At 35.2% G+C, this 23,600-nt stretch overlaps 1 protein-coding gene across 1 annotated transcript; it reads right to left on the bottom strand.

The window, feature by feature from the left end:
* Window positions 1-17,611: 17,611 nt before the first annotated feature.
* LOC105729626 (olfactory receptor 4L1) lies at window positions 17,612-18,550 on the bottom strand. The gene has a single exon (XM_012470568.2). The coding sequence runs from the start codon at window positions 18,548-18,550 to the stop codon at window positions 17,612-17,614; it is 939 nt and encodes a 312-aa protein (XP_012325991.2).
* Window positions 18,551-23,600: the final 5,050 nt, after the last annotated feature.

Here is a 23,600-nt window from a genome sequence, read left to right as displayed (position 1 = left end):
AAAATCAGTACTTATGGCTTTCAGGCACAAATTATTATTATTATCATTATTATTGTTATACTTTAAGTTCTGGGGTACCTGTGCAGATCTTGCAGGATTCTTACATAGGTATACACATGCCATGGTGGTTTGCTGCCTCCATACCCCTGTCACCTACGTTAGGTATTTCTTCTGATGTTATCCCTCCCCAATTTCCCCACACCCTGCTATTCATCCCCTAGTCTCCCACCCTCAAACAGACCCCAGTATGTGATGTTCTCCTCAGTGTCCATGTGTTCTCATTGTTCAACACCCACTTATGAGTGAGAACATGCAGTGTTTTTCTGTTCTTGTGTCAGTTTGCTGAGAATGGTTTCCAACTTCATCTATGTCCCTGCAAAAGACATGAACTCATCCTTTTTTATGGCTGCATAGTATTCCATGGTGTATACATGCCACATTTTTTTTTTTAATTGTACTTTAGGTTCTGGAGTACATGTACAGCTCATGCAGGATTGTTGCATAGGTACATACATGGCAAGTGGTTTGCTGCCTTCATCCCCCCATCACCTATATCTGGTATTTCTCCCCTCATTATCCCTCCCCACACTCCCCGCCCCTCACTGTCCCACCCGTAGACCTCCCAACTGACCGCAGTGTGTGATGCTCCCCTCCCTGTGTCCACACATTCTAATTGTTCAACACCCCCCATCAGTGATAACATGTGGTGTTTGGTTTTCTGTTCTTGTGACAGTTTGCTGAGAATGATGGTTTCCAGATTCATCCATGGCCCTATGAAGAACACAAACTCATCATTTTTTATGGCTGCATAGTATTCCATGGTGTATATGTGCCACATTTTCTTTATCCAGTCTATCGTTGATGGACATTTGGGTTGGTTCCAGGTCTTTGTTATTGTAAACAATGCTGCAATGAACATACATGTGCATGTGTCTTTAAAATAGAACAATTTATACTTCTTTACGTATATACCCAGTAATGGAGTTGCTGGGTCAAATGGTATTTCTATTTCTAGGTCCTTGAGTAATTGCCACACTGTCTTGCACAATGGTTGCACTAATTTGGACTCCCAGCAACAGTGTAAAAGTGTTCCTATTTCTCCACACCCTCTCCAGCATCTGTTGTCTCCAGATTTTTTAATGATTGCCATTCTAACTATCATGAGATGGTATTTCAATGTGGTTTTGATTTGCATTTCTCTAATGACCAGTGATGATAAGCAGTTTTTCATGTTTCTTGACCTCATGGATGTCCTCTTTTGTAGAGTGTCTGTTCATACCCTTCACCCACTTTTGAATGTGTTTGTTTTTTTCTTGTGAATCTGTTTCAATTCTTTATAGATTCTGGATATCAGCCCTTTGTCAGATGGGTAGATTGCAAAAATTTTTCCCATTCAGTTGGTTGCCACTTCACTCTTAATGATTGTTTTCTTTGCTGTGCAGAAGCTCTGGAGTTTAATTATATCCCATTTGTCTATTTTGGCTTTTGTTGCCAATGCTTTTAGTGTTTTAGCCATGAAGTCCTTGCCTATGCCTATATCCTGAATGGTTTTGCCTAGGTTTTCTTCTAGGGTTTTTATAGTGTTAGGTCTTATGTTTAGATCTTTAATCCATCTGGAGTTAATTTTAGTGTAAGGTATCAGGAAGGGGTCCAGTTTCTGCTTTCTGCATGTAGCTAGCCAGTTTTCCCAACACCATTTATTAAACATGGAATTCTTTCCCCATTGCTTGTTTTTCTCAGGTTTGTCAAAGATCAGATGATTGTAGATGTGTGGTCTTGCTTCTGAGGCCTCTGTTCTGTTCCATTGGTCTATGTCTCTGTTTTGGTACCAGCACCACGCTGTTTTGATTACTGTGGCCTTGTAGTATTGTTTGAAGCCAGGCAGCATGATGCCTCCAGCTTTTTTTTTTGTTGTTTAGGATTGTCTTGGCTATGTGGGCTCTCTTTTGGTGTTATATGAAGTTTGAAGTAGTTTTTTCCAGTTCTGTGAAGAAGGTCATTGGTAGCTTGATGGGGATAGCATTGAATCTATAAATTACTTTGGGCAGTATGGCCATTTTCATGATGTTGATTCTTCCCAGCCATGAGCATGGAATGTTTCTCCATCTGTTTGTGTCCTCTCTTATTCCCTGGAGCTGTGGTTTGTAGTTCTCCTTGAAGAAGTCCTTCACGTCCTTTGTTAGTTGTATTCCTAGGTATCTTATTCTCTCTGTAGCAATTGTGAATGGGAGTTCACTCATGATTTGTCTATTTGTCTGTTATTGATGTATTTGAATGCTTGTAATTTCTGCACATTGATTTTGTATCCTGAGACTTTACTGAAGTTGCTTAAGGAGATTCTGGGCTGAGACGATGGGGTCTTCTAAGTATACAATCATGTAGTCTGCAAATAGAGACAAGTTGACTTCCTCTTTTCCTATTTGAATACCCTTTATTTTTTTTCTTGGCTTATTGCTCTGGCTAGAATTTACAATACTATGTTGAATAAGAATGGTGAGAGAGGGCACCCTTATCTAGTGCTAGTTTTCAAAGGGAATGCTTCCAGCTTTTGCCCATTCAGTATATTGGCTGTGGGTTTGTCATAAATAGCTTTTACTATTTTTTAGATACACTCCATCAATATCTAGTTTGTTGAGAGTTTTTAGCATAAAGGGCTGTTGAATTTTGTTGAAGGCTTTCTCTTCATCTATTGAGATAATCATGTGGTTTTTGTTTGTGTTTATGTGATGGATTACATTTATAGATTTGCATATGTTGAAACTGCCTTGTAACTCCAGGATGAAGAAGCCAATTGATGGTGATGTATAACCTTTTTGATGTGCTGTTGCATTAGGTTTACCAGTATTTTATTGAAGATTTTTGCATTGATGTTCATTATGGATATTGGCCTGAAATTTTCTTTCTAAGTTGTGTCTCTGCTGGGTTTTGGTATCAGGATGATGTTGGTCTCATAAAATGAGTTAGGGAGGGTTCCCTCTTTTTGTATTGCTTGGAATAATTTCAGAAGGAATGGTACCAGCTCCTCTTTGTATATCTGGTAGAATTTGGCTGTGAACCTGTCTGGTTCTGGCCTTTTTTTTTGATGGTAAGCTATTAATTGCTGCCTCAACTTCAGACCTTGTTATTGGTCTATTCACAGATTCAACATCTTCCTGGTTGGGAGGGTGTCAGTGTCCAGGAATTTATCCATTTCTTCTAGATTTACTGGTTTATGTGCATAGAGTTGTTTATGGTAATCTCTGACGGTAGTTTGTATTTCTGTGGAATCGGTGGTGATATCCCCTTTATCGTTTTTTATTGCATCTATTTGATTCTTCTCCCTTTTATTTTTTATTAGTCTGGCTGGTGGTATATTTTGTTGATCTTTTCAAAAAAACCAGCTCCTGAATTTATTGATGTTTTTGAATTTTTTTTTGTTATCTCCTTCAGTTCTGCTCTGATCTTAGTTATTTCTTGTCTTCTGCTAGCTTATGAATTTGTATGATCTTGCTCCTGTAGTTCTTTTAATTGTGACTTTAGGGTGTCAATTTTAGATCTTTCCTCACTTCTCATGTGGGCATTCAGTGCTATAAATTTCCCTCTAGATACTTCAAAAATTTGTCCCAGGGATTCTGGTACATTGTGTCTTTGTTCTCATTGGTTTCAAAGAACATCTTTATTTCTGCCTTCATTTAATTAATATCCAGTGGTCATTCAGGAGCAGGTTGTTCAGTTTCCATGTAGTTGTGCATCTTTGAGTGAGTTTCTTAATCCTGAGTTCTAATTTGATTGCACTGTGGTATGAGAGACTGGTTGTTATGATTTCCATTCTTTTGCATTTTCTGACGAGTGGTTTACTTCCAATTATATGGTCTATTTTAGAGTAAGTGTGATGTGGTGCTGAGAAGAATGTATGCTCTGTGGAATTAGGGTGGAGAGTTCTGTAGATGTTTATTAGGTCTGGTTGGTCCAGATCTGAGTTCAAGTACTGGACATTCTTGCTAATTTTCTGTCTCATTGATCTGTCTAATATTGACAGTGGAATGTTAAAGTCTCCCACTATTATTGTGCAGGAGTCTAAGTCTCTTTGTAGGTCTCTAAGAACTTGCTTTATATATCTGGGTCCCCCTGTACTGGGTGCATATATATTTAGGATAGTTAGCTCTCCTTGTTGCATTGATCCCTTTGCTATTATGTAATGCCCTTCTTTGTCTCTTTCGATATTTGTTGATTTAACGTCTATTTTATCAGACTAAAATTGCAACTCCTGCTTTTTATCTTTTTTCCTTTTCTGCTTTCCATTTGCTTAGTAAATCTTCTTGCATTTCTTTATTTTAGTCTATGTGTGTCTTTGCACATTAGATGGGTCTCCTGAATACAGCACATTGATGGGTCTTGACTTTTTATCCAATATGCCAGTCTGTGTCTTTTGATTGGGGCATTTAGCCCATTTACTTTTAAGGCTATTATTGTTATGTGTGAATTTGATCCTGCCATTTTGATACTAGCTGGTTGTTTTGCCCCTTAGTTGACACATTTTCTTCATTGTGTCAATGGTCTCTACCATTTGGTACATTTTTGTAGTGGCTGGTACTGGTTGTTCCTTTCCTTGCTTAGTGCTTCCTTTAGGAGCTCTTGTAAGGCAGGCCTAGTGGTGATGAAATCTCTCAGCAATTGCTTGTCTGTAAAAAATATTATTTCTCCTTCACTTATAAAACTTAGTTTGGCTGGATATAAAATTCTAGGTTGAAAGTTCTTTTCTTTAAGGATGTTGAATATTGGCGCCCACTCTCTTCTGGCTTGTAGTGTTTCTGATGAGAGATCTGCTGTGAGTCTGATGGGCTTCCCTTTGTGGATGACTCAATCTTTCTCTCTGGCTGCCCTTAGCATTTTTTCCTTCATTTCAACCCTGGTGAATCTGACAATTATGTGCCTTGGGGTTGCTCTTCTTGAGGAATATCTTGGTGGTGTTCACTGTATTTCCTGGATTTGAATATTGGCCTGCCTTGCTAGGTTGGGGAAGTTCTCCTGGATAATATCCTGAAAGGTGTTTTCCAGCTTGAATTCTTTCTCCCCATCACATTCAGGTACACTGATCAAATGTAAATTAGGTCTTTTCACATAATCTCATATTCCTTGGAGGCTTTGTTCATTTCTTTTCACTCCTTTTTCTCTAATCTTGCCTTCTGGTTTTATTTCATTGAGTTGATCTTCAATCTCAGATATCCTTTCTTCTGCTTGATTGATTCAGCTATTGAAACTTGTGTATGCTTCACTAAGTTCTCTTGCTGTGTTTTTCAGATTCATCAAGTCATTTGTCTTCTTTTCTAAGTTGGTTATTCTAGTTAGCATTTTTTCTAACCTTTTTTCAAGGTTCTTAGTTTCTTTGCATTGGGTTAGAACATGTTCCTTTAGCTCAGAGAAGTTTGTTTTGTTATTACCCACCTTCCAAAGCCTGCTTCTGTCAATTTGTCAAACTCATTCTCCATCTGGTTTTGTTCCCTTGCTGGTAAGGAATTTTGATCCCTTAGAGGAAGAGAGGCATTCTGGTTTTTGCTGATTTTATCCTTTTTGTGCTGGTTTCTTCCCATCTTCATGGATTTATCTACCTTTGGTATTTAAAGTTGGTGACTTTTGAATGGTGTCTCTGAGTGGATGTCCTTTCTGTTGATGTTGAAGCTATTTCTTTCTGTTGTTTAGTTTTCCTTCTAACATTCAGGCTCCTTTGCTGCAGGACTGCTGGAGGTCTTCTCCAGAGCCTGCTTACCTGGGAGTCACCCATGGGGGCTGCAGAACTGCAAGGATTGCCACCTGTTCCTTCTTCTGGTAGGTTCATCCCAGAAGGGTACCCACCAGATGTCAGCCAGAGCGCTCCTGTAAGGAGTGTCTCTTTGGATATGCAGGGGTCAGTGAGCCACTTGAGAAGGCAGTCTGTCCCTTATCAGAACTCTAGTGCTGTGCTGGGAGCTCCATTCTCCCTTCAGAGCTGCTGGGCCGGGACATTTAAGTCTGCTGCAGTGGAATTCACAACAGCTCCTTTTCCCAGGTGCTCTGTCCTGGGATGGTGGGGCTTTATTTATAAGTCCCTGATGGGCTGCTGCCTTTTTTCAGAGATGCCCTGCCCAGCAAGGAGGAAATCTAGTCACCATCTGCCTGCAGATGCTTTGCTGAGCTGCCCCGAGGTCCGCCCAGCTGCTGTGTAAACTTCCTTGTGCTTTTGTTTACATAGGTAAGGTTAGAACTACCTTGGTAATGGCAGACTGCCTCGGTAATGGTGGACTGCCTCAGTAATGGTGGGTGTCCTTCCCCCACTGAGCTCAACCATCCTGGATTGAGCTCAAATTTCTGTGCTGGCTTCAAAAATCCCAAATCAGTGGAATTCAGTTTGCTGGTCTCCCGGAGGGTGGGACTTGCCAAGCCAGATTACCTGGCTCCTCACCTTCTGTTGTCTTTCTCTCAGGGGTATGGGTGTTTCTGTCATGCAGGCACTCCAGGTGCCAGCCAAAATGGCTGCTCATATTTGTGCTGGAAACCCACAGCACTGGCTAAACCCATGGTGCCTGTCAGCCTGGTGGTAATCTCCTGGTCTGTGGGCTGCAAAGACCTCAGGAGACATGCAGCACCCAAATCAGAGTGCCTGCGTGCCCAGCAAATTTCCCAATGGCCTCTGTTGGTTAGGGAGGGGTCCTTCAGCCTGTTGCACTTCCTGGGTGAGGTAGTGCCCCACCTTGCCTTGGTTTGCCCTCCTTGGGCTACAGCCACTGTCCAACCAGTCCCACTGAGGTGAACTTGGTACCTCGGTTGGAAATGCAGAGATCACTTGCCTTCTGTGTGGTTCTCGCTGGGAACTGCACTCCAGAGCTGTTCTTTTTTTTTTTTTTTTTTTGAGACGGAGTCTCGCTCTTGTTACCCAGGCTGGAGTGCAATGGCGCGATCTCGGCTCACCGCAACCTCCGCCTCCTGGGTTCAGGCAATTCTCCTGCCTCAGCCTCCTGAGTAGCTGGGATTATAGGCACGCGCCACCGTGCCCAGCTAATTTTTTTGTATTAATAGAGACGGGGTTTCACAATGTTGACCAGGATGGTCTCGATCTCTCGACCTCGTGATCCACCCGCCTTGGCCTCCCAAAGTGCTGCAGAGCTGTTCTTATTCAGATATCTTGGCAGAAGTTCTCAGGCATAGATTTTTATCTTCACATGCATAAGTCTCTAGTGTCTATTATTCCCATCCCAGAGTCCATTCTTTCTGTATACATGTACTCAATGTTTAGCTCCCACTTATAAGTGAGAACATGCTGTATACATGTTTTTTCCTACATTAATTCACTTAGGACAATGGCCTCCAGCTACATGATATCATTCTTTCTTATGGCTGAATAGTATTCCCTGGTATATTTTCTTTCCCTAAAGGTTTTGTGAATTAAAATGAATACTCAAAATATCAAAATTAAAATATAAGTAAGGAAATTAAATATTAACAACTCAGTGATTCTTGTTTTTTTTTCAACTTTTAAGTTCAGGAGGAACATGTGCAGGTTTATTACATGGATAAATTGTGTATTGCTGAGATTTGGGGTACAAATGATTTTATCACTTAGCATACTACACAGTAGGTAGTCTTTCACCCCTTACCCATCTCCCATCAGCCTCCCTCTATAAGTCTCCAGTGTCGGTTATTCCCATCCCAGAGTCCATTGTTTCCATATACGTGTACTCAATGTTTAGCTCCCACTTATAAGTAAGAACATACAGTATATTGGGTTTTTTTCTGCATTAATTCACTTAGGATAATGGCCTCCAGCTACATGCATGTTGCTGCAAAGGATATGATTTCATTATTTCTTATGGCTGAATATTATTCTATGGTATATTTTCTTTTATCTAGTCCACTGTTAATGGGCATCTAGGTTGAAGTTATGTCTTTGCTGTCATGAATGGTGCTGTGATTAAATGCAACTGCATGTATCTTTTTGGTAAAACAATTTATTTTCTTTTGAGTATATACCCAGTAATGAAAGTGTTGGGTGAGTGGTAGTTCTGTTCTAAGGTATTTGAGAAATCTGCAAACTGCTTTCTACAGTGGCTGAACTAATTTACATTCCCATCAACAATGTATAACAATTTCCTTTTTCTCCACAACCTTGCAAACATGTTATTTTTTGACTTTTTAATAAGTTGTTCTTACTAGATTAAATGTCAGACTAATCGCAGATGCTAAATTTAGCAAAGGAATAACCAAAATTTTTATTACTTTACCATATTATAAACTATTTTTTTCTTTTATTCCCAGTGGATTAAACTAATCTAAGTTTATATTTTAAAAATACAAGTTCAATTTGTAGAACTGAAGCAGAAGAAGAGTGGCTCTTCTACTAAGAAGACTGTAGTTACAGTAAGACTGTAACTAGGTACACTTTTTCAGATGCTAGTTGATCATAATTATATATCACTATTCCCTTCATGATTAAAGTAATATGATTTTCATTTAGTTACAAGTTTTACATAAAATGTTTCATTTTTGATAAAAGTATATAATTATAGTTTGTTATCAGCACTGCTATTTAAACCTACCAGTTTTGGCTGACTAGTGGCTTCTTCAAAGACATGTAGAAACAGTGAGATTCTGAATATATGTTGGTTATCTTTTTTACCTCCAGTAAAAATTCATGGCAATAATTTGCATATTTTTTTTAAAAAGAGGGAGACAGGAAATAGATACATAAAATGCAGGCTGGTGACAAACACTAAGATGGAATTATTAAAATAACATACTGGTTTCCCCTAGAGGTCAGAGCAAGAACTAATTCTCTCGTTGTTTAAGCAGACAGTGAATTCATCAAGTACATGAGCCCTTTTAACTTTCTCTAGAGTGGGCTTTCTTTGGAAGTCCTAACTCATGGTTTAGGTGTTTGGGGGCAAACTCATTTTTAGAAAATGAAACTATTATAGATGACACTTAAAGCAATTTAAATTATTTTCATTTGAGTACATGAACATGAATATTTGCAATTAATGTAATAAATGTTTTTACTAAAGCAAAATCAAACAATATCTATGCTGAATAAGGCTCATGGAAAAATTAATAGAACATTGACTAGTTCTTAATATAGATAATCTCATTTTACTAAATATTGGACTGTAGAGAGAGAAAGGGTGGTGGTGAGACTTTCACTATTCTTAATGACCTTTATTGGTTAATGTTGTCAATAAATTAAAAGAGTTCAGCAATCTACCATTAAGAAATTTTAGAATTTCACTAAATTCTTTATAATTATGTAGAACTTCATAATGACACAACAATATTAAAGGAAGATCATGGAAGGCAACTCTAGTATAACTTTATGGTACAACAATGTAATTGAGTAAGCAGAATTATAAAGGTTAAGTAACAATGCACGATTAGAGATGAGCTCACTGACAGAATAATTTTTTTCTGTATCTGTTTTATATGTAACCTCTCCATGATTTTCAACCACTATAACTTTCTTGAAAAGATTACATAGGATGGTAAATATATGATAAAGGTAGTGTGACATTTATTTCCAAAACTCACAGCAGACATTACTAGTGGCTTTCTGACTTATTCTGACTAAGCCTGTAATTTTTTCTAACTTAGTACTCCACCAAGCCATTAGCAATCAATCAGAATTGCACAAAAAATAAAATCTTTTAAAAAAATTATGTGCAAGGTTATAAATGCTACAGTTTAGTATTGCATTACTGTTTGAGTGGGTGTTTATAAGAAAAGAAAGGATTCTTAAGGAGAGAAATTAGAAAGACAGCATGCACACAAATTATATGCCCAGACTTGATTATCTAAGCCAATTGGCAAACTTGCAATACACAAAATTTCCCAGAATAAAACTGTAATTTTTAAAAGATATGGTCTTCACTAGGCTTGTGTATTCTGTTGCCATCCCTTCTATAAAATCTCAGCATTGGCCTTGCTCCCTTTAATTTATCACCCTCCTTCATTAAGCCTACCTTCACTGTCTATAAGCTATTTTTCACTTTACTGTATGTATAGACTGGTCCTTCTGCTGGAATGCTCTTTTCCTTCACAAATGTCTAATTCTGAAGCTCTCTTAATGACTTGGCTTAACTGTCCCCTCCTTAGAGGGGTCTTCTAAGACCACGATCCCTAACATAAATACCTCCTTCCAACCTTGTTATTCTCTCTAAGGCAGGGACCAGATATACATCATTAACAATGTAGACGTATTGCTTGAAAAAGAGTATGGTACTTAGTAAATATAAAAAAGATTGTTTCACTAATAACTGAATTCGCTTTAAAAAAAATACACTGACAAATCCATGTTGTTTGATTTAGAAAGATATAATAACAAGCACATGGTTTTAATATTTAAATTGATGTTGAATTCTTACAAAACTATTTGGGTACCCAAAGAAATGTTTGAAGTTTTGCTTTCTAAACAAATTTTTATACTCTGTTAAGGATGATTAGCCTATTGAGAACACAGAGTAAAAAACAATTCTGAAATTCCTAATTCAATTCCTGACTCCATGGAGAAGCCTTCATAAGAGAGGCACATATTTATAGACATTGTTCATATATTTTAGGTTAAAAAAACTTAACAAATAAAAATTTATATTAAATACCATTTTTTGTGTTATTTTACTAGTTTCTTGCTTTATATCTTAATTCACTGGAACATTATAATGTTTTTATAAGAATACATTATGTTTATATATTTTAAAGATTTGAAGACAAGGAGGAGCAAAACAAATGCATGTTGCTTTAGGCATTAGATCTGTGTTACAAACATTTTCCATTAGAAATCTTAAATTTAAAAAGTCTTAATTTCAGGAATTTGGAAGGGATGAAACTGATATTATTTAATACTTTTATTTAAATTATTTGAATAAATATTTAAGACTGGAACCCCAAGATAGCAGAAAACACATACACAAAATCAGATATTAACAAGCAATACTTAAGGATTCAGCCAAGAATCAATATGTTGTTTGTTTAGTCTCTTAATGGCTGTCTTCATTTCCTGATTCCTCAGAGTATAAATAATAGGATTAAGAAATGGGGTGATTATGGAATAAAACACAGAAAGAAACTTATCTACTGAATAACTGTTGAATGGAGAAAAATAGATGAAGATAGTTGGTCCAAAGAAGAGACTTACTACAGTGATGTGAGCAGATAGTGTGGACAGAGCCTTGGAGGATGCACTGGAGGAGTGCTGCCAGATGGTGACCAACATGACGATGTAGGAAATGAGCAATAGAATAAAGCAGACCAGAGACAGGAACCCACTGTTTGCAATCACCAAGAGCTCCAGAGTATATGTCTCAGTGCAGGCAAGCTTGATGACCAGTGGGAGGTCACAGAAAATGCTGTCCACAACATTGGGACCACAGAAAGGTAAACCCACTGTAAAAACCATTTGGCTTGTGGTATGTATGAAGCCAATTGCCCATGAGAGCAACAGGAACACAGTGAGCACTCTGTTGTTCATGATGGTCTTGTAGTACAAGGGTTTGCATATGGCAACATACCTGTCAGTGGCCATAGCTATCAGGAGAGACATTTCTCCACCCCCAAAGAAGTGCAAAAAAAAGATCTGGACCATACAACCCCACAAGGAGATGGCCTTATGTTTTCTAAGGAAGTCTGCAATCACTTTGGGAGTTGCCACAGAGGAAAGACATAAGTCAAAAAATGATAAATTTGCCAGAAGGAAATACATGGGCGAGTGAAGATGGCTATCAGATATCACGGTGATCACAATGAGGAGGTTTCCCACTATGATGGCTACATAGATATGAAAGAATATTGCAAAGAAGAGTATTTGGATTTCTGGAGAACTAGAAAGTCCCAACAGGATGAACTCAGAAACACTTGAGCTGTTATTGAGGGTATCCATTTATTTATTTTGCATGAATTTGTCACATTGTCTAAAAGAAAGGAAAACAAAAAATTATAGAGACTAACAAGACAGTGAACCTAATCATTTTATGCATTTTATTATTCTTTATTCAGAGAGTCAAGCTTTTTGATAATGTGACTGTCTTATATATATTCCTTGAAATTTTGTAGTTTGAGATATCACAGGGCCACAAAGCCAGTGGAAACTGTGGTGTAAATGGAGCTGATAAGATCAAATTTCTCTCAGTTAATATAAGGCAAGGTCAGTAGGAGATCTATGTAAACTTGATGTCCCTTCACTTTCAGCTCTAGATTAGACTATGAAAGAATATAGTTAGTTAGAGTTAAAAGAAAGACTTTTGAAAAGCATCATGGGAGTGAATTTTATCTTATTGTAGCTCTCAAGAAATACACAAACACACTTGTTACACTCTCAGTATGCATTAAAAACTCTGATTACAATGTCATAGTAAAAAAAATATTGCTTATATAACAAAATGTACATTATGCTTCCCTTAAGGAAATTACAAAACACGAATTAATTACCATGCCCCTATTATTGATATAAAATTGAATGCTGAGACAGTTATACTGTTAATTGAGATTAAACCCAGTTGTCAAGGGTAAATGAAGCTTTCAGACTTGAACAACCCAGATTCTCTCTCAAAACTATAGAGGCTCATTCCACATATTGCCTAAGTCTCCATTTTAAGTAATTGACAAAATAAGTATATTCAATCTGTCCATTCTTAGGCAATTGTTGCAAAATTGGACTGTAAGACCATTTACATGACATTTCTGTTTAATAGACATATTTTCACATGTAATGGGTACATAAAAATTCCAAAATCACTGTCATTAAGGGTAGGATGTAGTGAAGTGGACCACTTTAGTCTTGTTCAGCTTTACTCCCTCAAAGAAGAGTAAAGAGTGAGGGAAATCCTTAACATCTGTTAAACAACACTGACAAAAAAACATAAACATATCACTGGAACAGTATATTTAGAAAGTAACTATTCTCTTTGGATCTTTGTTTCCTACCAGTGATTTTCTATAAGGTTCACTTTGTTGAGGATGGATATAAGCTATAGATACAGTGTCACTGACTGAGATTGATTCAGCTAAGCCAATTGAATTTTGAAAAATTAAATACTCACATTTAGACAGGTCAGCATACAATCTACGTTACCCCATTTAGTTCAGAGCCTCCCTTTAGGCTTGCTGTAGCTGTAGTATCCAATTCTTTGTTACAGGCTTGTTGCTCTTTTCCGGTATGTTTCTTGTCATCAGAGTGCTATGTCCAGACCTTATGAAGGAATAAAATCAAATATATATGGTTATTTAAAATACATTTTAACCCTTAAATCACATAGTTAAAATTTAAAAAATAACAGTGTATGTAGCTAGCCATAGTAAACTTCTTGGTTTGTTCATCAGGTTTGTACCCTTAAGAGTAAAACAATCAAGTTAAGCTATGGCCTCTGGATCTCCTGTGTTTCTACAAAGTATTCAAATATGTAGATTTGTAGGAGCACATGGACCTGCAAAGACAGAGTCTCAAACTACTCAATTTCTCCATGATTTTTTTTAGTTAAATGAGTGCTTAAGTATATGGCTATTTTTAGACTGTTTTCATAGGAATATTAAATTTCCTCATATGTTCCTCCTCATAAGTTTGACAAGTCTAATGATAGCATCAACATAGGAATGTAACATCCTATGATTTTCTATCATAGAAGAATGAAGCTAAGGATAAGGCATTTTACCTTTGCAGTCCTGTTATTTAATCCCTCTTTAAAAATAAATTCTACCCCTAAGCAACTATGTGAATTTCTTCATATTATGTAATAATTGAAATAAAATTCAATATGATCATTGTAGCCAAAAAATTAAAAATATCAAGACTCCCATTCTCTAAGAATGTCTTATTTGACCTGGATTGTTATTTTCTTAACTCCAAATACAAAAATACAAGTTTTCTTTGTTTTAATTGCAATAAAATATAATTCTTTGCAGTTAAATTTCCCTCTTTCTAGCCCTCTCTTTAGTTATGATTTTGGCATTTGTGTTTTATTACTTATGGTCCTATATAACATTGTAAATGCAAATAGTGTGATAAACATGTTATGTATGTAGAGTAATTAATATATCAGGGTTATGTAACCTACCAGTTTACACTTGGATTTAGGAATTAACACCATTGTGAAATCCTGGATGTTAAATCTTCATCTAGTGATTTCATTTTCTGTTCTGGGTTTGAAAGACACAGTATTTAAATGTACTCCTTGCAAAGAGGCATAAAGGAGAAAACTAATTTGATTGTTATTACATTCCTCAGAGACTGGCAGTACACAGCAATGGGGATTGTTAAAACATCTCTTCTGCCATTATGGAAAATGTAACACTGTATTTTACCTATCAAATTGGTGACATTTTAAAGCAACAATCAGTACTCAGGAAGGTACAGAAAGAGAACTAGAGATGAATTATGAGATTTTTGTGTAATAGTCATACATACTATTGCTGCAATTATTTTCTACAATAAACATTGATAACTTCTATTCGTGCAAAATATTAATATTTATTCTGGATTAGTAATCATATCAACAAATAAAAATGCATGTATTTATGATGTGCAACAAATGGCTAAATCAAGTTAATCAACATATTTATGACCTCACATAATTATCCTGTTTTTGGGTGTGGTGAGAACATGTAAAATTTGCTTGCTTATAAATTTTCAACAATATAGTATATTGTTGTTACCTATAGTCACCATAATGTAGAATGGATCTCTTGAACTTATTCCTTCTCTCTAACTGAAACTTTGTGTTCTTCGACCAAAATCTCCCAAATAATCCCACAACCCAGTCTCTGGTAACCACCATTCTACTGCCTGTTTCTATGAGTTTAAATTTTGTTTTAGAGTCCACATATAAGTGAGATCATGTGGTATTTGTCTTTCTGTGCCTGGCTTGTTTCACTTAATGTAATGTCATCCAGGGTCATAGATGTGGTTACAAATTATAGGATTTTCTTCTTTTCTAAGCCTGAATATTGTTTTACTGTGCATATATACCACATTTTCTTTATCTATTCATCACTTGATAGACACATTGTTTTCATAACTTGGATGCTGCAAATTTTTATTTTAGATTCATGAGGCACAGGTTTGTTACAAACGTGAAGGTTTGTTACATGAGTATATTATATAATATTAAGATTTGGGGTACAATTGATCTCATCACTTAGCTAGTGAGTGTGATACCTAAGAGTTTTTCAATCCTTACCTTCCTTTCTCTCTCCTTCCCACCTCTAGTAGTCTGCATTGTCTACTGTTCTCATCTTTATGTCAATGAGTACCCAATAGTTAGTTCCCACTTACAAGTGAGAACATATGATATTTAGTTTTCTGTTCTTGAATTGTTTCACCTAGGATAATGGCCTTCAGTTACATTAATGCTGTTGTAAATTACATAATTTCATTCTTTTTATGGATGTGTAGTATTCTGTGATGTATATGCACCCATTTTCTTTATTCAGTTCACCATTAATGGGTGCCTAGGTTGGTTCCATGTCTTTGCCATTGTGAATAGTGCTGCAATGAACATACGAGTGTATGTGTCTTCTTAGCAGAATAATTTTCTTTTTTTTAATTATTTTTTATTTTTTTATTGTATTTTAGGTTTTGGGGTACATGTGAAGAATATGCAAAATTGTTGCATAGGTACACACGTGGCAGTGTGATTTGCTGCCTTCCTCCCCATCACCTATATCTTTCTTTTAGATACATACCCAGTGATGAGATTGCTGAGTCAAATCGTAGTTCTAAGTTGTTTGAGAAATCTCCAAACTGGTTTTCACAGTGGTTGCACTAATTTACATTATCATCAACAAAGTATAAGCATTCTCTGCAGCCTCACCAGCATCTTTTATTTTGTGATTTTTTAATGTGAGTCATTCTGGCTGGTGTAAGATGATATCTCATTGCAGTTTTGATATGCATTTCTCTGATGATTACTGCTGTTATTTTTTCATTTGTTTGTTGACCACTTGTATGTCTTCAGAAGTGCCTATTCATGTCTTTTGTTTCCTTTTTAATGAAATTACTTTTTTTTTTTTTTGCTTGTTGCATGAAGTTTCTTATAGATTCTGACTATTAGACTTGTTGGATCTATAGTTTGAAAATATTTTCTCCTACTCTGCAGTTTGTACATTTACACTGATAGTTTCTTTTGCTGTGCAGAGCTGTTTACTTTAATGAAGTTCTACTTGCCAGTTTTTATTTTTGTTGCAATTGCTTTTGAGGACTTAGCCATAAATTCATTTCCAAGTCAATGTCCAGAATGCTGTTTCCCAGATTTTCTTCTACGATTCCTATAGTTTGAGGTCTTACTTTTACATCTTTTTGAGTTACATCTTGTATATGGTGACAGATAAGGGTTCAGGTTTATTCTTCTGCATATGCCTAGCCAGTTATCCAACTGCCATTTGTTGAATAGGGCATCGTTACGTAATTGCTTATTTTTGTCGACTTTGTCAAAGATCAGATGGTTGTAGGTGTGCAATTTTATTTCTGGGTTCTCTATTCTGTTTCATTGGTCTATGTGTCTGTTTTTGTACAATTTTCATGATGCCCTAGTTACTGTAGCCTTATAGTATAGTTTGAATTCAGGCAATGTGATGCCTATGGTTTTATTCCTTCTACTAATGATCACTTTGGCTACTTGGCATCTTTTAAAATTCCTTATGGATTTGCCATAAAATAGTTTTAATAGTTTAATTGAGAATTACATTTGTATGATCTCACTCTGGCTGCTTGTAGAGAATGCATTGAATAGAGGAAAGGATTTATGTAACTGTTTCAGGATTAGTTATGAAGCTCTATCACCTAGCACAAGCAAGAAATGATCGAGTCTTTCATTAAGGGAAAATATGTAAGCTTAACCATCAATGCATACTATTTCAAATTTTGAATACACTTCTCACTTCCCTCTCCAACATGCACAAACATCAGATTTAGATTGTAACTGCAAAAAGGGTTAGAATTGTAACAGAAGAAAATATAGCTGTAATTTTATGTAAAGCCCTTAGAAAGTAAAGCTACATGGTGTATTACACCAAATAAAAAGGCTTTTGTTTTTACTTTTATTTATTGAAGTTTGAAAGTCAGCTGTGTATACTTATATTCCTCAGAGCATTTGGTTTCAAGGACTATTCTTTGTAGTTCTATTGAAATTGTTCTTCCATTGGCCTTTTTTTTTTTTTTTCTGGCATCTTATAGTCACTGTACTGTTGAATTTGTGGACTCATTCTTTTTTTTGCCTCCATTGATTCAAGAAATTAGAATTCTGTTTTTCTCATTAACATTATTTAATTTATGACTTGTTCATGGTACCTCATTTAACAGAATAACATTAATTATCAACATACATTAAAATAATCTCAATAACATTTATATATTCATTTACAGTTGTTTCTTTAGTAATGAATATATTGAATGTATATCATTAAAATACTCAATAATCTTTTTATGTCTATTTATGTCTATTTTGCTGCAGATCTCGAATTATCCTTATGTTTATAAAAGTCTTAAATATAAAATTTAAAGTAATTCAGTATTGTTTTTGTTGATTATGATTACAACATGAGAAAAGTGAAATGATACATTATACGTAATCTATTCAAACTATCTTATCGTAGTATTTAGAAGTTAATTATACAGTGCTAACATCTAGAAGTTCTGAGCAGAGCTAACATGTTGGAACCATAATTTTCTCATGGCCTCTTGCATTTTCTTATTTCTTAGAGTATAAATAATTGGATTCAGTAAGGGTGTGATAACCGTATAAAATATAGCAAGAGTTTTATTGCTTGCCAAACTACTGAATGGCCAGGCATAGATAAAAATACAGGGTCCAAAGAACAGAGTGACCACAATAATGTGGGCAGACAATGTGGACAGAGCCTTGGAGAGCCCATCTGAAGATTTTTTTGGTACACTGACCAGGATGACAATGTAAGAAACAAGCAAGAGGATGAAACAGGTAAAAGAGAGCAGCCCGCTGTCGGCAATGACAAATAATTCCAGGGTGTATGTTTCAACGCAAGCAAGCTTGATCACGAGGGGAAGATCACAAAATATGTTGTTTATGACATTGTGGCCACAGAAAGGCAAGTTCACTGTTAAAACTATCTGGCTCATGGTGTGTATAAAACCAATTGTCCATGAAAGTGTCACAAACCCCTTTAGCAGCCTGTGGCTCATGATTATCCTGTAGTGCAGGGGTTTACATATGGCTACATACCTGTCAAAGGCCATGATTATCAGAAGTGTCATCTCAGCACCCCCAAATAAGTGCATAAAGAACATCTGGGTCATGCAGCCCCACACAGAGATGGTCTTGTGTTCAGTGAGCAAATCTGTGATCATCTTGGGTGTTGTGGCAGTGGAGAGACACATGTCCAAAAAAGAGAGATTTCCAAGGAAAAAGTACATGGGAGAATGAAGGGTCAAACTACATGTCACTGTGACCATAATGAGAATGTTTCCCACCACAGTAGCACTGTAGATCAAGGAAAATGTCACAAAGAAGAAAATTTGAAGTTCCCATCGTCCAGAAAATCCTAGTAAAATAAACTCAGTCACTAGAGATCCATTTTTAAAATCCATTTACTCAACTCAGAAAGGTTTCAGAAGTTCTTCACGTACAAAGAGAATTAAAAAGTAAGTCACAGTTAAAATCAGTATTTTCTTATTTCTATTAGTTGATAATAGTTGATGATATGAAATATATAATTTTAAAAATATCAACACAGCAATATTTATAATTTGAGATTAGCTTATGTATTATATTGCTTTGAAACAATATTCTTATAGATATGCAGTAATTACAAAGCATTTGAAGAAGTATAAGTTCCATTTTCTATTGTCTTATTTCATCAGATAATACTTATTAATGGATCTCGACTTTCTTACTAATTAGTTCACATGTTAAGATTAGATACTAATTAATTACTATTATTTTTGCCTTTTATTATTATAGTATTCTGCACCTGCACTTCTTGAGATTATGTTATCCAAATATATAAGGAATACAAGATTTAGAAAATGAAGAATTACATTGTTCTATATTTCTGAAGTAATTTATGAAAGCTTTTCTACAGTTCTAAACCAAACAAGCAAACCAAAAATTAAGTGAGCACACACACACACACACACATACACAAATCAAAAGCTAATTATACATGAAATAAAGTATCTTAATTTATTAAAAACAATTTTTTCTTTTTAATATACAAGCATACCTCCTTTTATTATGTTTCACTATACTGTGCTTTACAGTTATTTAATGTTTTATAAACTGAGGGTATAAACTGAGATTGCTGGATAACCCTAGGTCCAGTAAGTCTGTTGGCACCACTTTTCCAACAGCATGTGCTCACTTTATGTCTCTGTGTCACATTTTGGTAATTCTCAAAATATTTATTTCAAACTTTATTATTATTGTTATACATGTTATTTGATCTGTGACCAGTAATCTTTTATGTTACTATTTTAATTACTTTGGGTAACCACAAACTGTGCCCATGTAGAATGGCAGACAACTGATAAATGTTGTTTCTAACTGCTCCACTAACCTACTCTGCCCTTACCTCTCTCGGTCTCTTCAGGTCTCTCTGATTTCAAAACCAAAAAACAGGGTGATTCTTCTTTTAAAGGCTAATGTAGCTGCTGACTTTAGGCCAGTGCTTATTTACCATTAAAAAAATTCTAGGCCTTTATAAATTATGATAAATCTACTCTGCCTGTCCTCTGTAAATGGAACAGCAAAGCCTGGATGGCAGCATATTTGTCTGCAGCATGGTTTACTGGATATTTGAAGACCACTGCTAAGAATTACTGCCCAGAAAAAAGATTCCTTTGAAAATATTACTGCTCATTGACAATGCACCTAGTTATTCAAGAGCTCTGCTGGAGATATGCAAGGAGATTAATGTTGTTCATACACCTGCTGATTTAACATCCATTCTGCAGCCCATGGAGCAAAGAGTAATTTTGATTTTCAATCTTATTATTTAAGAAATTTTGTAAGGCTATAGCTGCCATAGACAATCATTCCTCTGATGGATTTGGGCAAAGTAAACTTAAAACTTTCAGGAAATAATTCACCATTTTAGATGCCATTAAGAACATTCATGATTCATGAAAGGAGATCAAAATATCAACATTCACAGGAGTTTGGAAGAAGCTGATTCCAATCCTCATGGATTACTTTGAAGAGCTCAAGACTTTCATGGAGAAGAATTTCCACAAAGAAGATTTTCCATGGAGAAAGTAATTGCAAATGTGGTAGAAACAGCAAGAAATCTAGAATTAGAAGAGAGTCCTGAAGATGTGACTGAATTGCTGCAATACCATGACAAAACTTTGACATCTGAGAAGTTGCTTCTTATGAATGAGCAAAGAAAGGATTTTTTTAGGGGGTTGGGAGAAATGGAACTTACTCCTGATAAAGATGCTGTGAACATTGTTGAAATGACAACAAAGGATTTAGAATATTCCATAAATGTAAATGATAGCAAGGTTTAAGAGAATTAGCTCAATTTTGAAATAAGTTCTAAGGTGGGTTAAATGCTATCTAACAGCATCACATACTATAAATAAATAGTTTGTGAAATGAGTCAATTGATATGGGAAATTTTATTATCTTATTTTAAGAAATTGCCACATCCATTGCAACTGTCAGCAACAAATACCCTGATCGGTCAGCACTCACCAACGTAAAGGCAAGACGATCTACTGGCAAAAAAGATTACACCTTGTTAAAGGCTCAGATAATCATGAACGTTTTTTAAAAATTAGGGTATGTATTTTTTTTTTTAGACAAAATGCTATTACATACGTAATAGACCACAGTAAAGTGTAAACATAGATTTTATATGTACTAGAAAACCAAAAAAACTGTGACTCACTTTATTGTGAAATTGACTTTATTGTAGTGGTCTGAAACCAAACCAGCAATATCTCTCAGGTATCCTGTACTGAGAATTACAGGAAACATGGACTCAGCTTCAGATCTTTTAGAGCTTGATTTTTTTCAAATCTTCTGTGTTACCATTGTTCAAAGTGAAGAACTTGTATATTGTCCATGTGTTTATAGATGTGGTGGTTTCGAAGTAAAGAGTAAAGTGATTCAGTCTTAATGTATTGTTTCCATTTGGGTGTGAAGTTGTTTAACACTAAATCATCTTTACACCGTTTTTTAGACAATGTTCATAGGATCTAGCATGATTGAAAGTGGTCAACAACAATTAAGCAATTAGTTTGTGCCAGGTTCCATTCTAAGTGTTTCATATACATTAATTTATTTAATGTTCATAACAATACCATGATGTAAGTACTATTTTTGTCTTCATGTTGCATGTAAGGAAACTGTGACATTCAAATAGTTAATGACTTATTCATGAGTACACAGCTAATATGGATGAGAGCTAGTATTCAAGCTGAGTTGGTTTGACACCAGAATTTGGGCTTATATCAATATACCATATTGTCTCAGAAATTAAATACTATGAGCAAAGTAAATTGCTATGTATTTATGGCAAAAGTATCAATTATTGATTGAATTCAAATGTTCTGTACAAATGGTTTGGGGATATGATTCAACAAGTATGTTGAGATCCCTCTATGTTACAATTAACTGGATTACTTTTTCATACAGAATGAATCAATGCCCCGTATCTAGAGACTTTACAATCTAGAGAGACATAATTATCAAACAAAAAATAGCAAATGAGCCATGTGAGAAAAATGTAATTTGGTACAAGGTATATGCAAAATGTCATAAGAGGTTTAGAAAAATAGATATCAATTTCAAGTGACACTTTTAGATATGACTTCAGGCGTGGTTTATTGCCTTCAAAACACTTTTAGAAAACCATTTTTTATGGTAAGTAAACAAAAAAGGATGAGGAGTAGAAAATGTGTGAGCAACTATAAAAGGAAAAGAATGAAGAGCAGTGCATAGGAAGAGTGATATATTCAGAAAGGAGACTGGATTAAGATATTTAGATGAATAGGAAATGTCTGGGTTCTCCAATGACCTGTAATTCTCTCCTTGTTTACATTCTTCCTCAGTTTTCTGTCATAATATTGTATTATCATCATCCAAACATAACTACCTCAATTATTTTCCTGTCTTAGATATTTTTAAGAAATGAATAATAGTTTCAAATCAGAGAAAATAAAGATAAAGATGATGTAATGCAGTTTCTGTAGGTCAGCCTGCAGGAACACACTGAAGGTATTCAATGACAGGTGTGGCCCTGGAGGAACCTGCACCGATGGCCACACCTTCTTTACAGGGTTGTGTTGCATGCTTGTCATGTAAATGAGCAAGAATTTTCCTTTTGAGACTTTTGTAACAGTAATAACAATAACTAGATACTGTTGGGAAAATAACAAGGGTTGACAATTGCTAGACAGAATGAAGATACCAGCTATAATTTGAGGGTGAATAACTTTGCTATGTGGGATTTTATGCTTTGTGATACACTGACAATAGAAACACTTAGGTAAGAAATCAACACAATTAAGCATAAGTTGATTAAGAAAGCTTTAGTTTGACCTTTTATTTCAAAGGAAAACCTGACATTTATTTATATTGATGGCTTTCTGAGCATTTGCCCCTCTTATTACTTTTCTCCCTTTCTAAGTAAGCTTACTAAAACTATTTTTCTAGGTCTACACTCAATACAGTATACCTATTTTTATAATTCAGGGTACAAAAGCTATATAGATTAATGAAAATAAATTATCATATAGTTTAGATAATTCTATTAATAAGGACAATTTTCTTTCCCTTGAATAATCAACTGTACATTTTATAAAAATTATTTTTACTAAATAATTTATGATATGCTCTAAAGGAAATGAAAGTAGAATAATATATTAGGGTTAAGAGAGAATTTTGTAATCTATTATTCTACACATCTCATTTAGTAAATGAAAAATCAAGATCTACATAATTAAGTAAATCTTCCCAGGTCATAGAGGCAGAACCACCCCCAAGAGGTATCATGAGTATTAGGTAAGATGGTGTAGGTATAAACTCATGGCAAGGCAGAGGATGGCACTGATGGGGAATGTGTTGAATCTATGTCATTTGTGTAAATCCAAGATTACAATCCTGGGAATTTTTGTATAGATCCCTCTTAGGAAAGGAATTGATCAAGACTGATTTTCTTAAGTAGTTGAATATAAACATTTCTGCTCTTGCCCATGCATATATAATACATATTACTTAATATAAAAATAATATTTTCAAGTAAATATTTGCTTTTCTTGTTTTAGTCATTTGAACAAAATAATTTCAATTTTGACTGATTTTATAATTTGCAAAAAAATTATACCTAATTACACTAAAATAGAGACGGACCTCAAAAATATTATGCTTAGTAAAATAAGTCTGACACAAAAGACCACAGGCTATATAATTCTACTTATAGAAAATATCCAGGAAAGGCAAATCTGTAAGACAGAATGGATATTAGTGCTTGCTTTTGGCCAAAACTTGTCTGTAAATAGGCATGATGTTTCTTTTTGTGGTGATGAAAATAGATTGATGATTGTGGTGATGGTTGCACAACTATACAAATATAATAATAATCATTGAAATATATACTTAAAATGGGTGAATTGTTTTAGTACATGAATTATA

Source organism: Aotus nancymaae, unplaced genomic scaffold, assembly GCF_030222135.1.
Source record: "Aotus nancymaae isolate 86718 unplaced genomic scaffold, 86718_ANA_hifiasm-v0.15.2.pri h1tg000011l, whole genome shotgun sequence".
Classification (NCBI taxonomy): Eukaryota; Metazoa; Chordata; class Mammalia; order Primates; family Aotidae; genus Aotus; species Aotus nancymaae.
The sequence above is the reverse complement of the archived record's forward strand: the minus strand, read 5'-3'. Positions and strand labels throughout refer to the sequence as shown.

Coding starts and splice junctions, on each gene's coding strand:
- LOC105729626 (XM_012470568.2), bottom strand. CDS start 18,550: ATGGATTTTAAAAATGGATCTCTAGTGACTGAGTTTATTTTACTAGGA.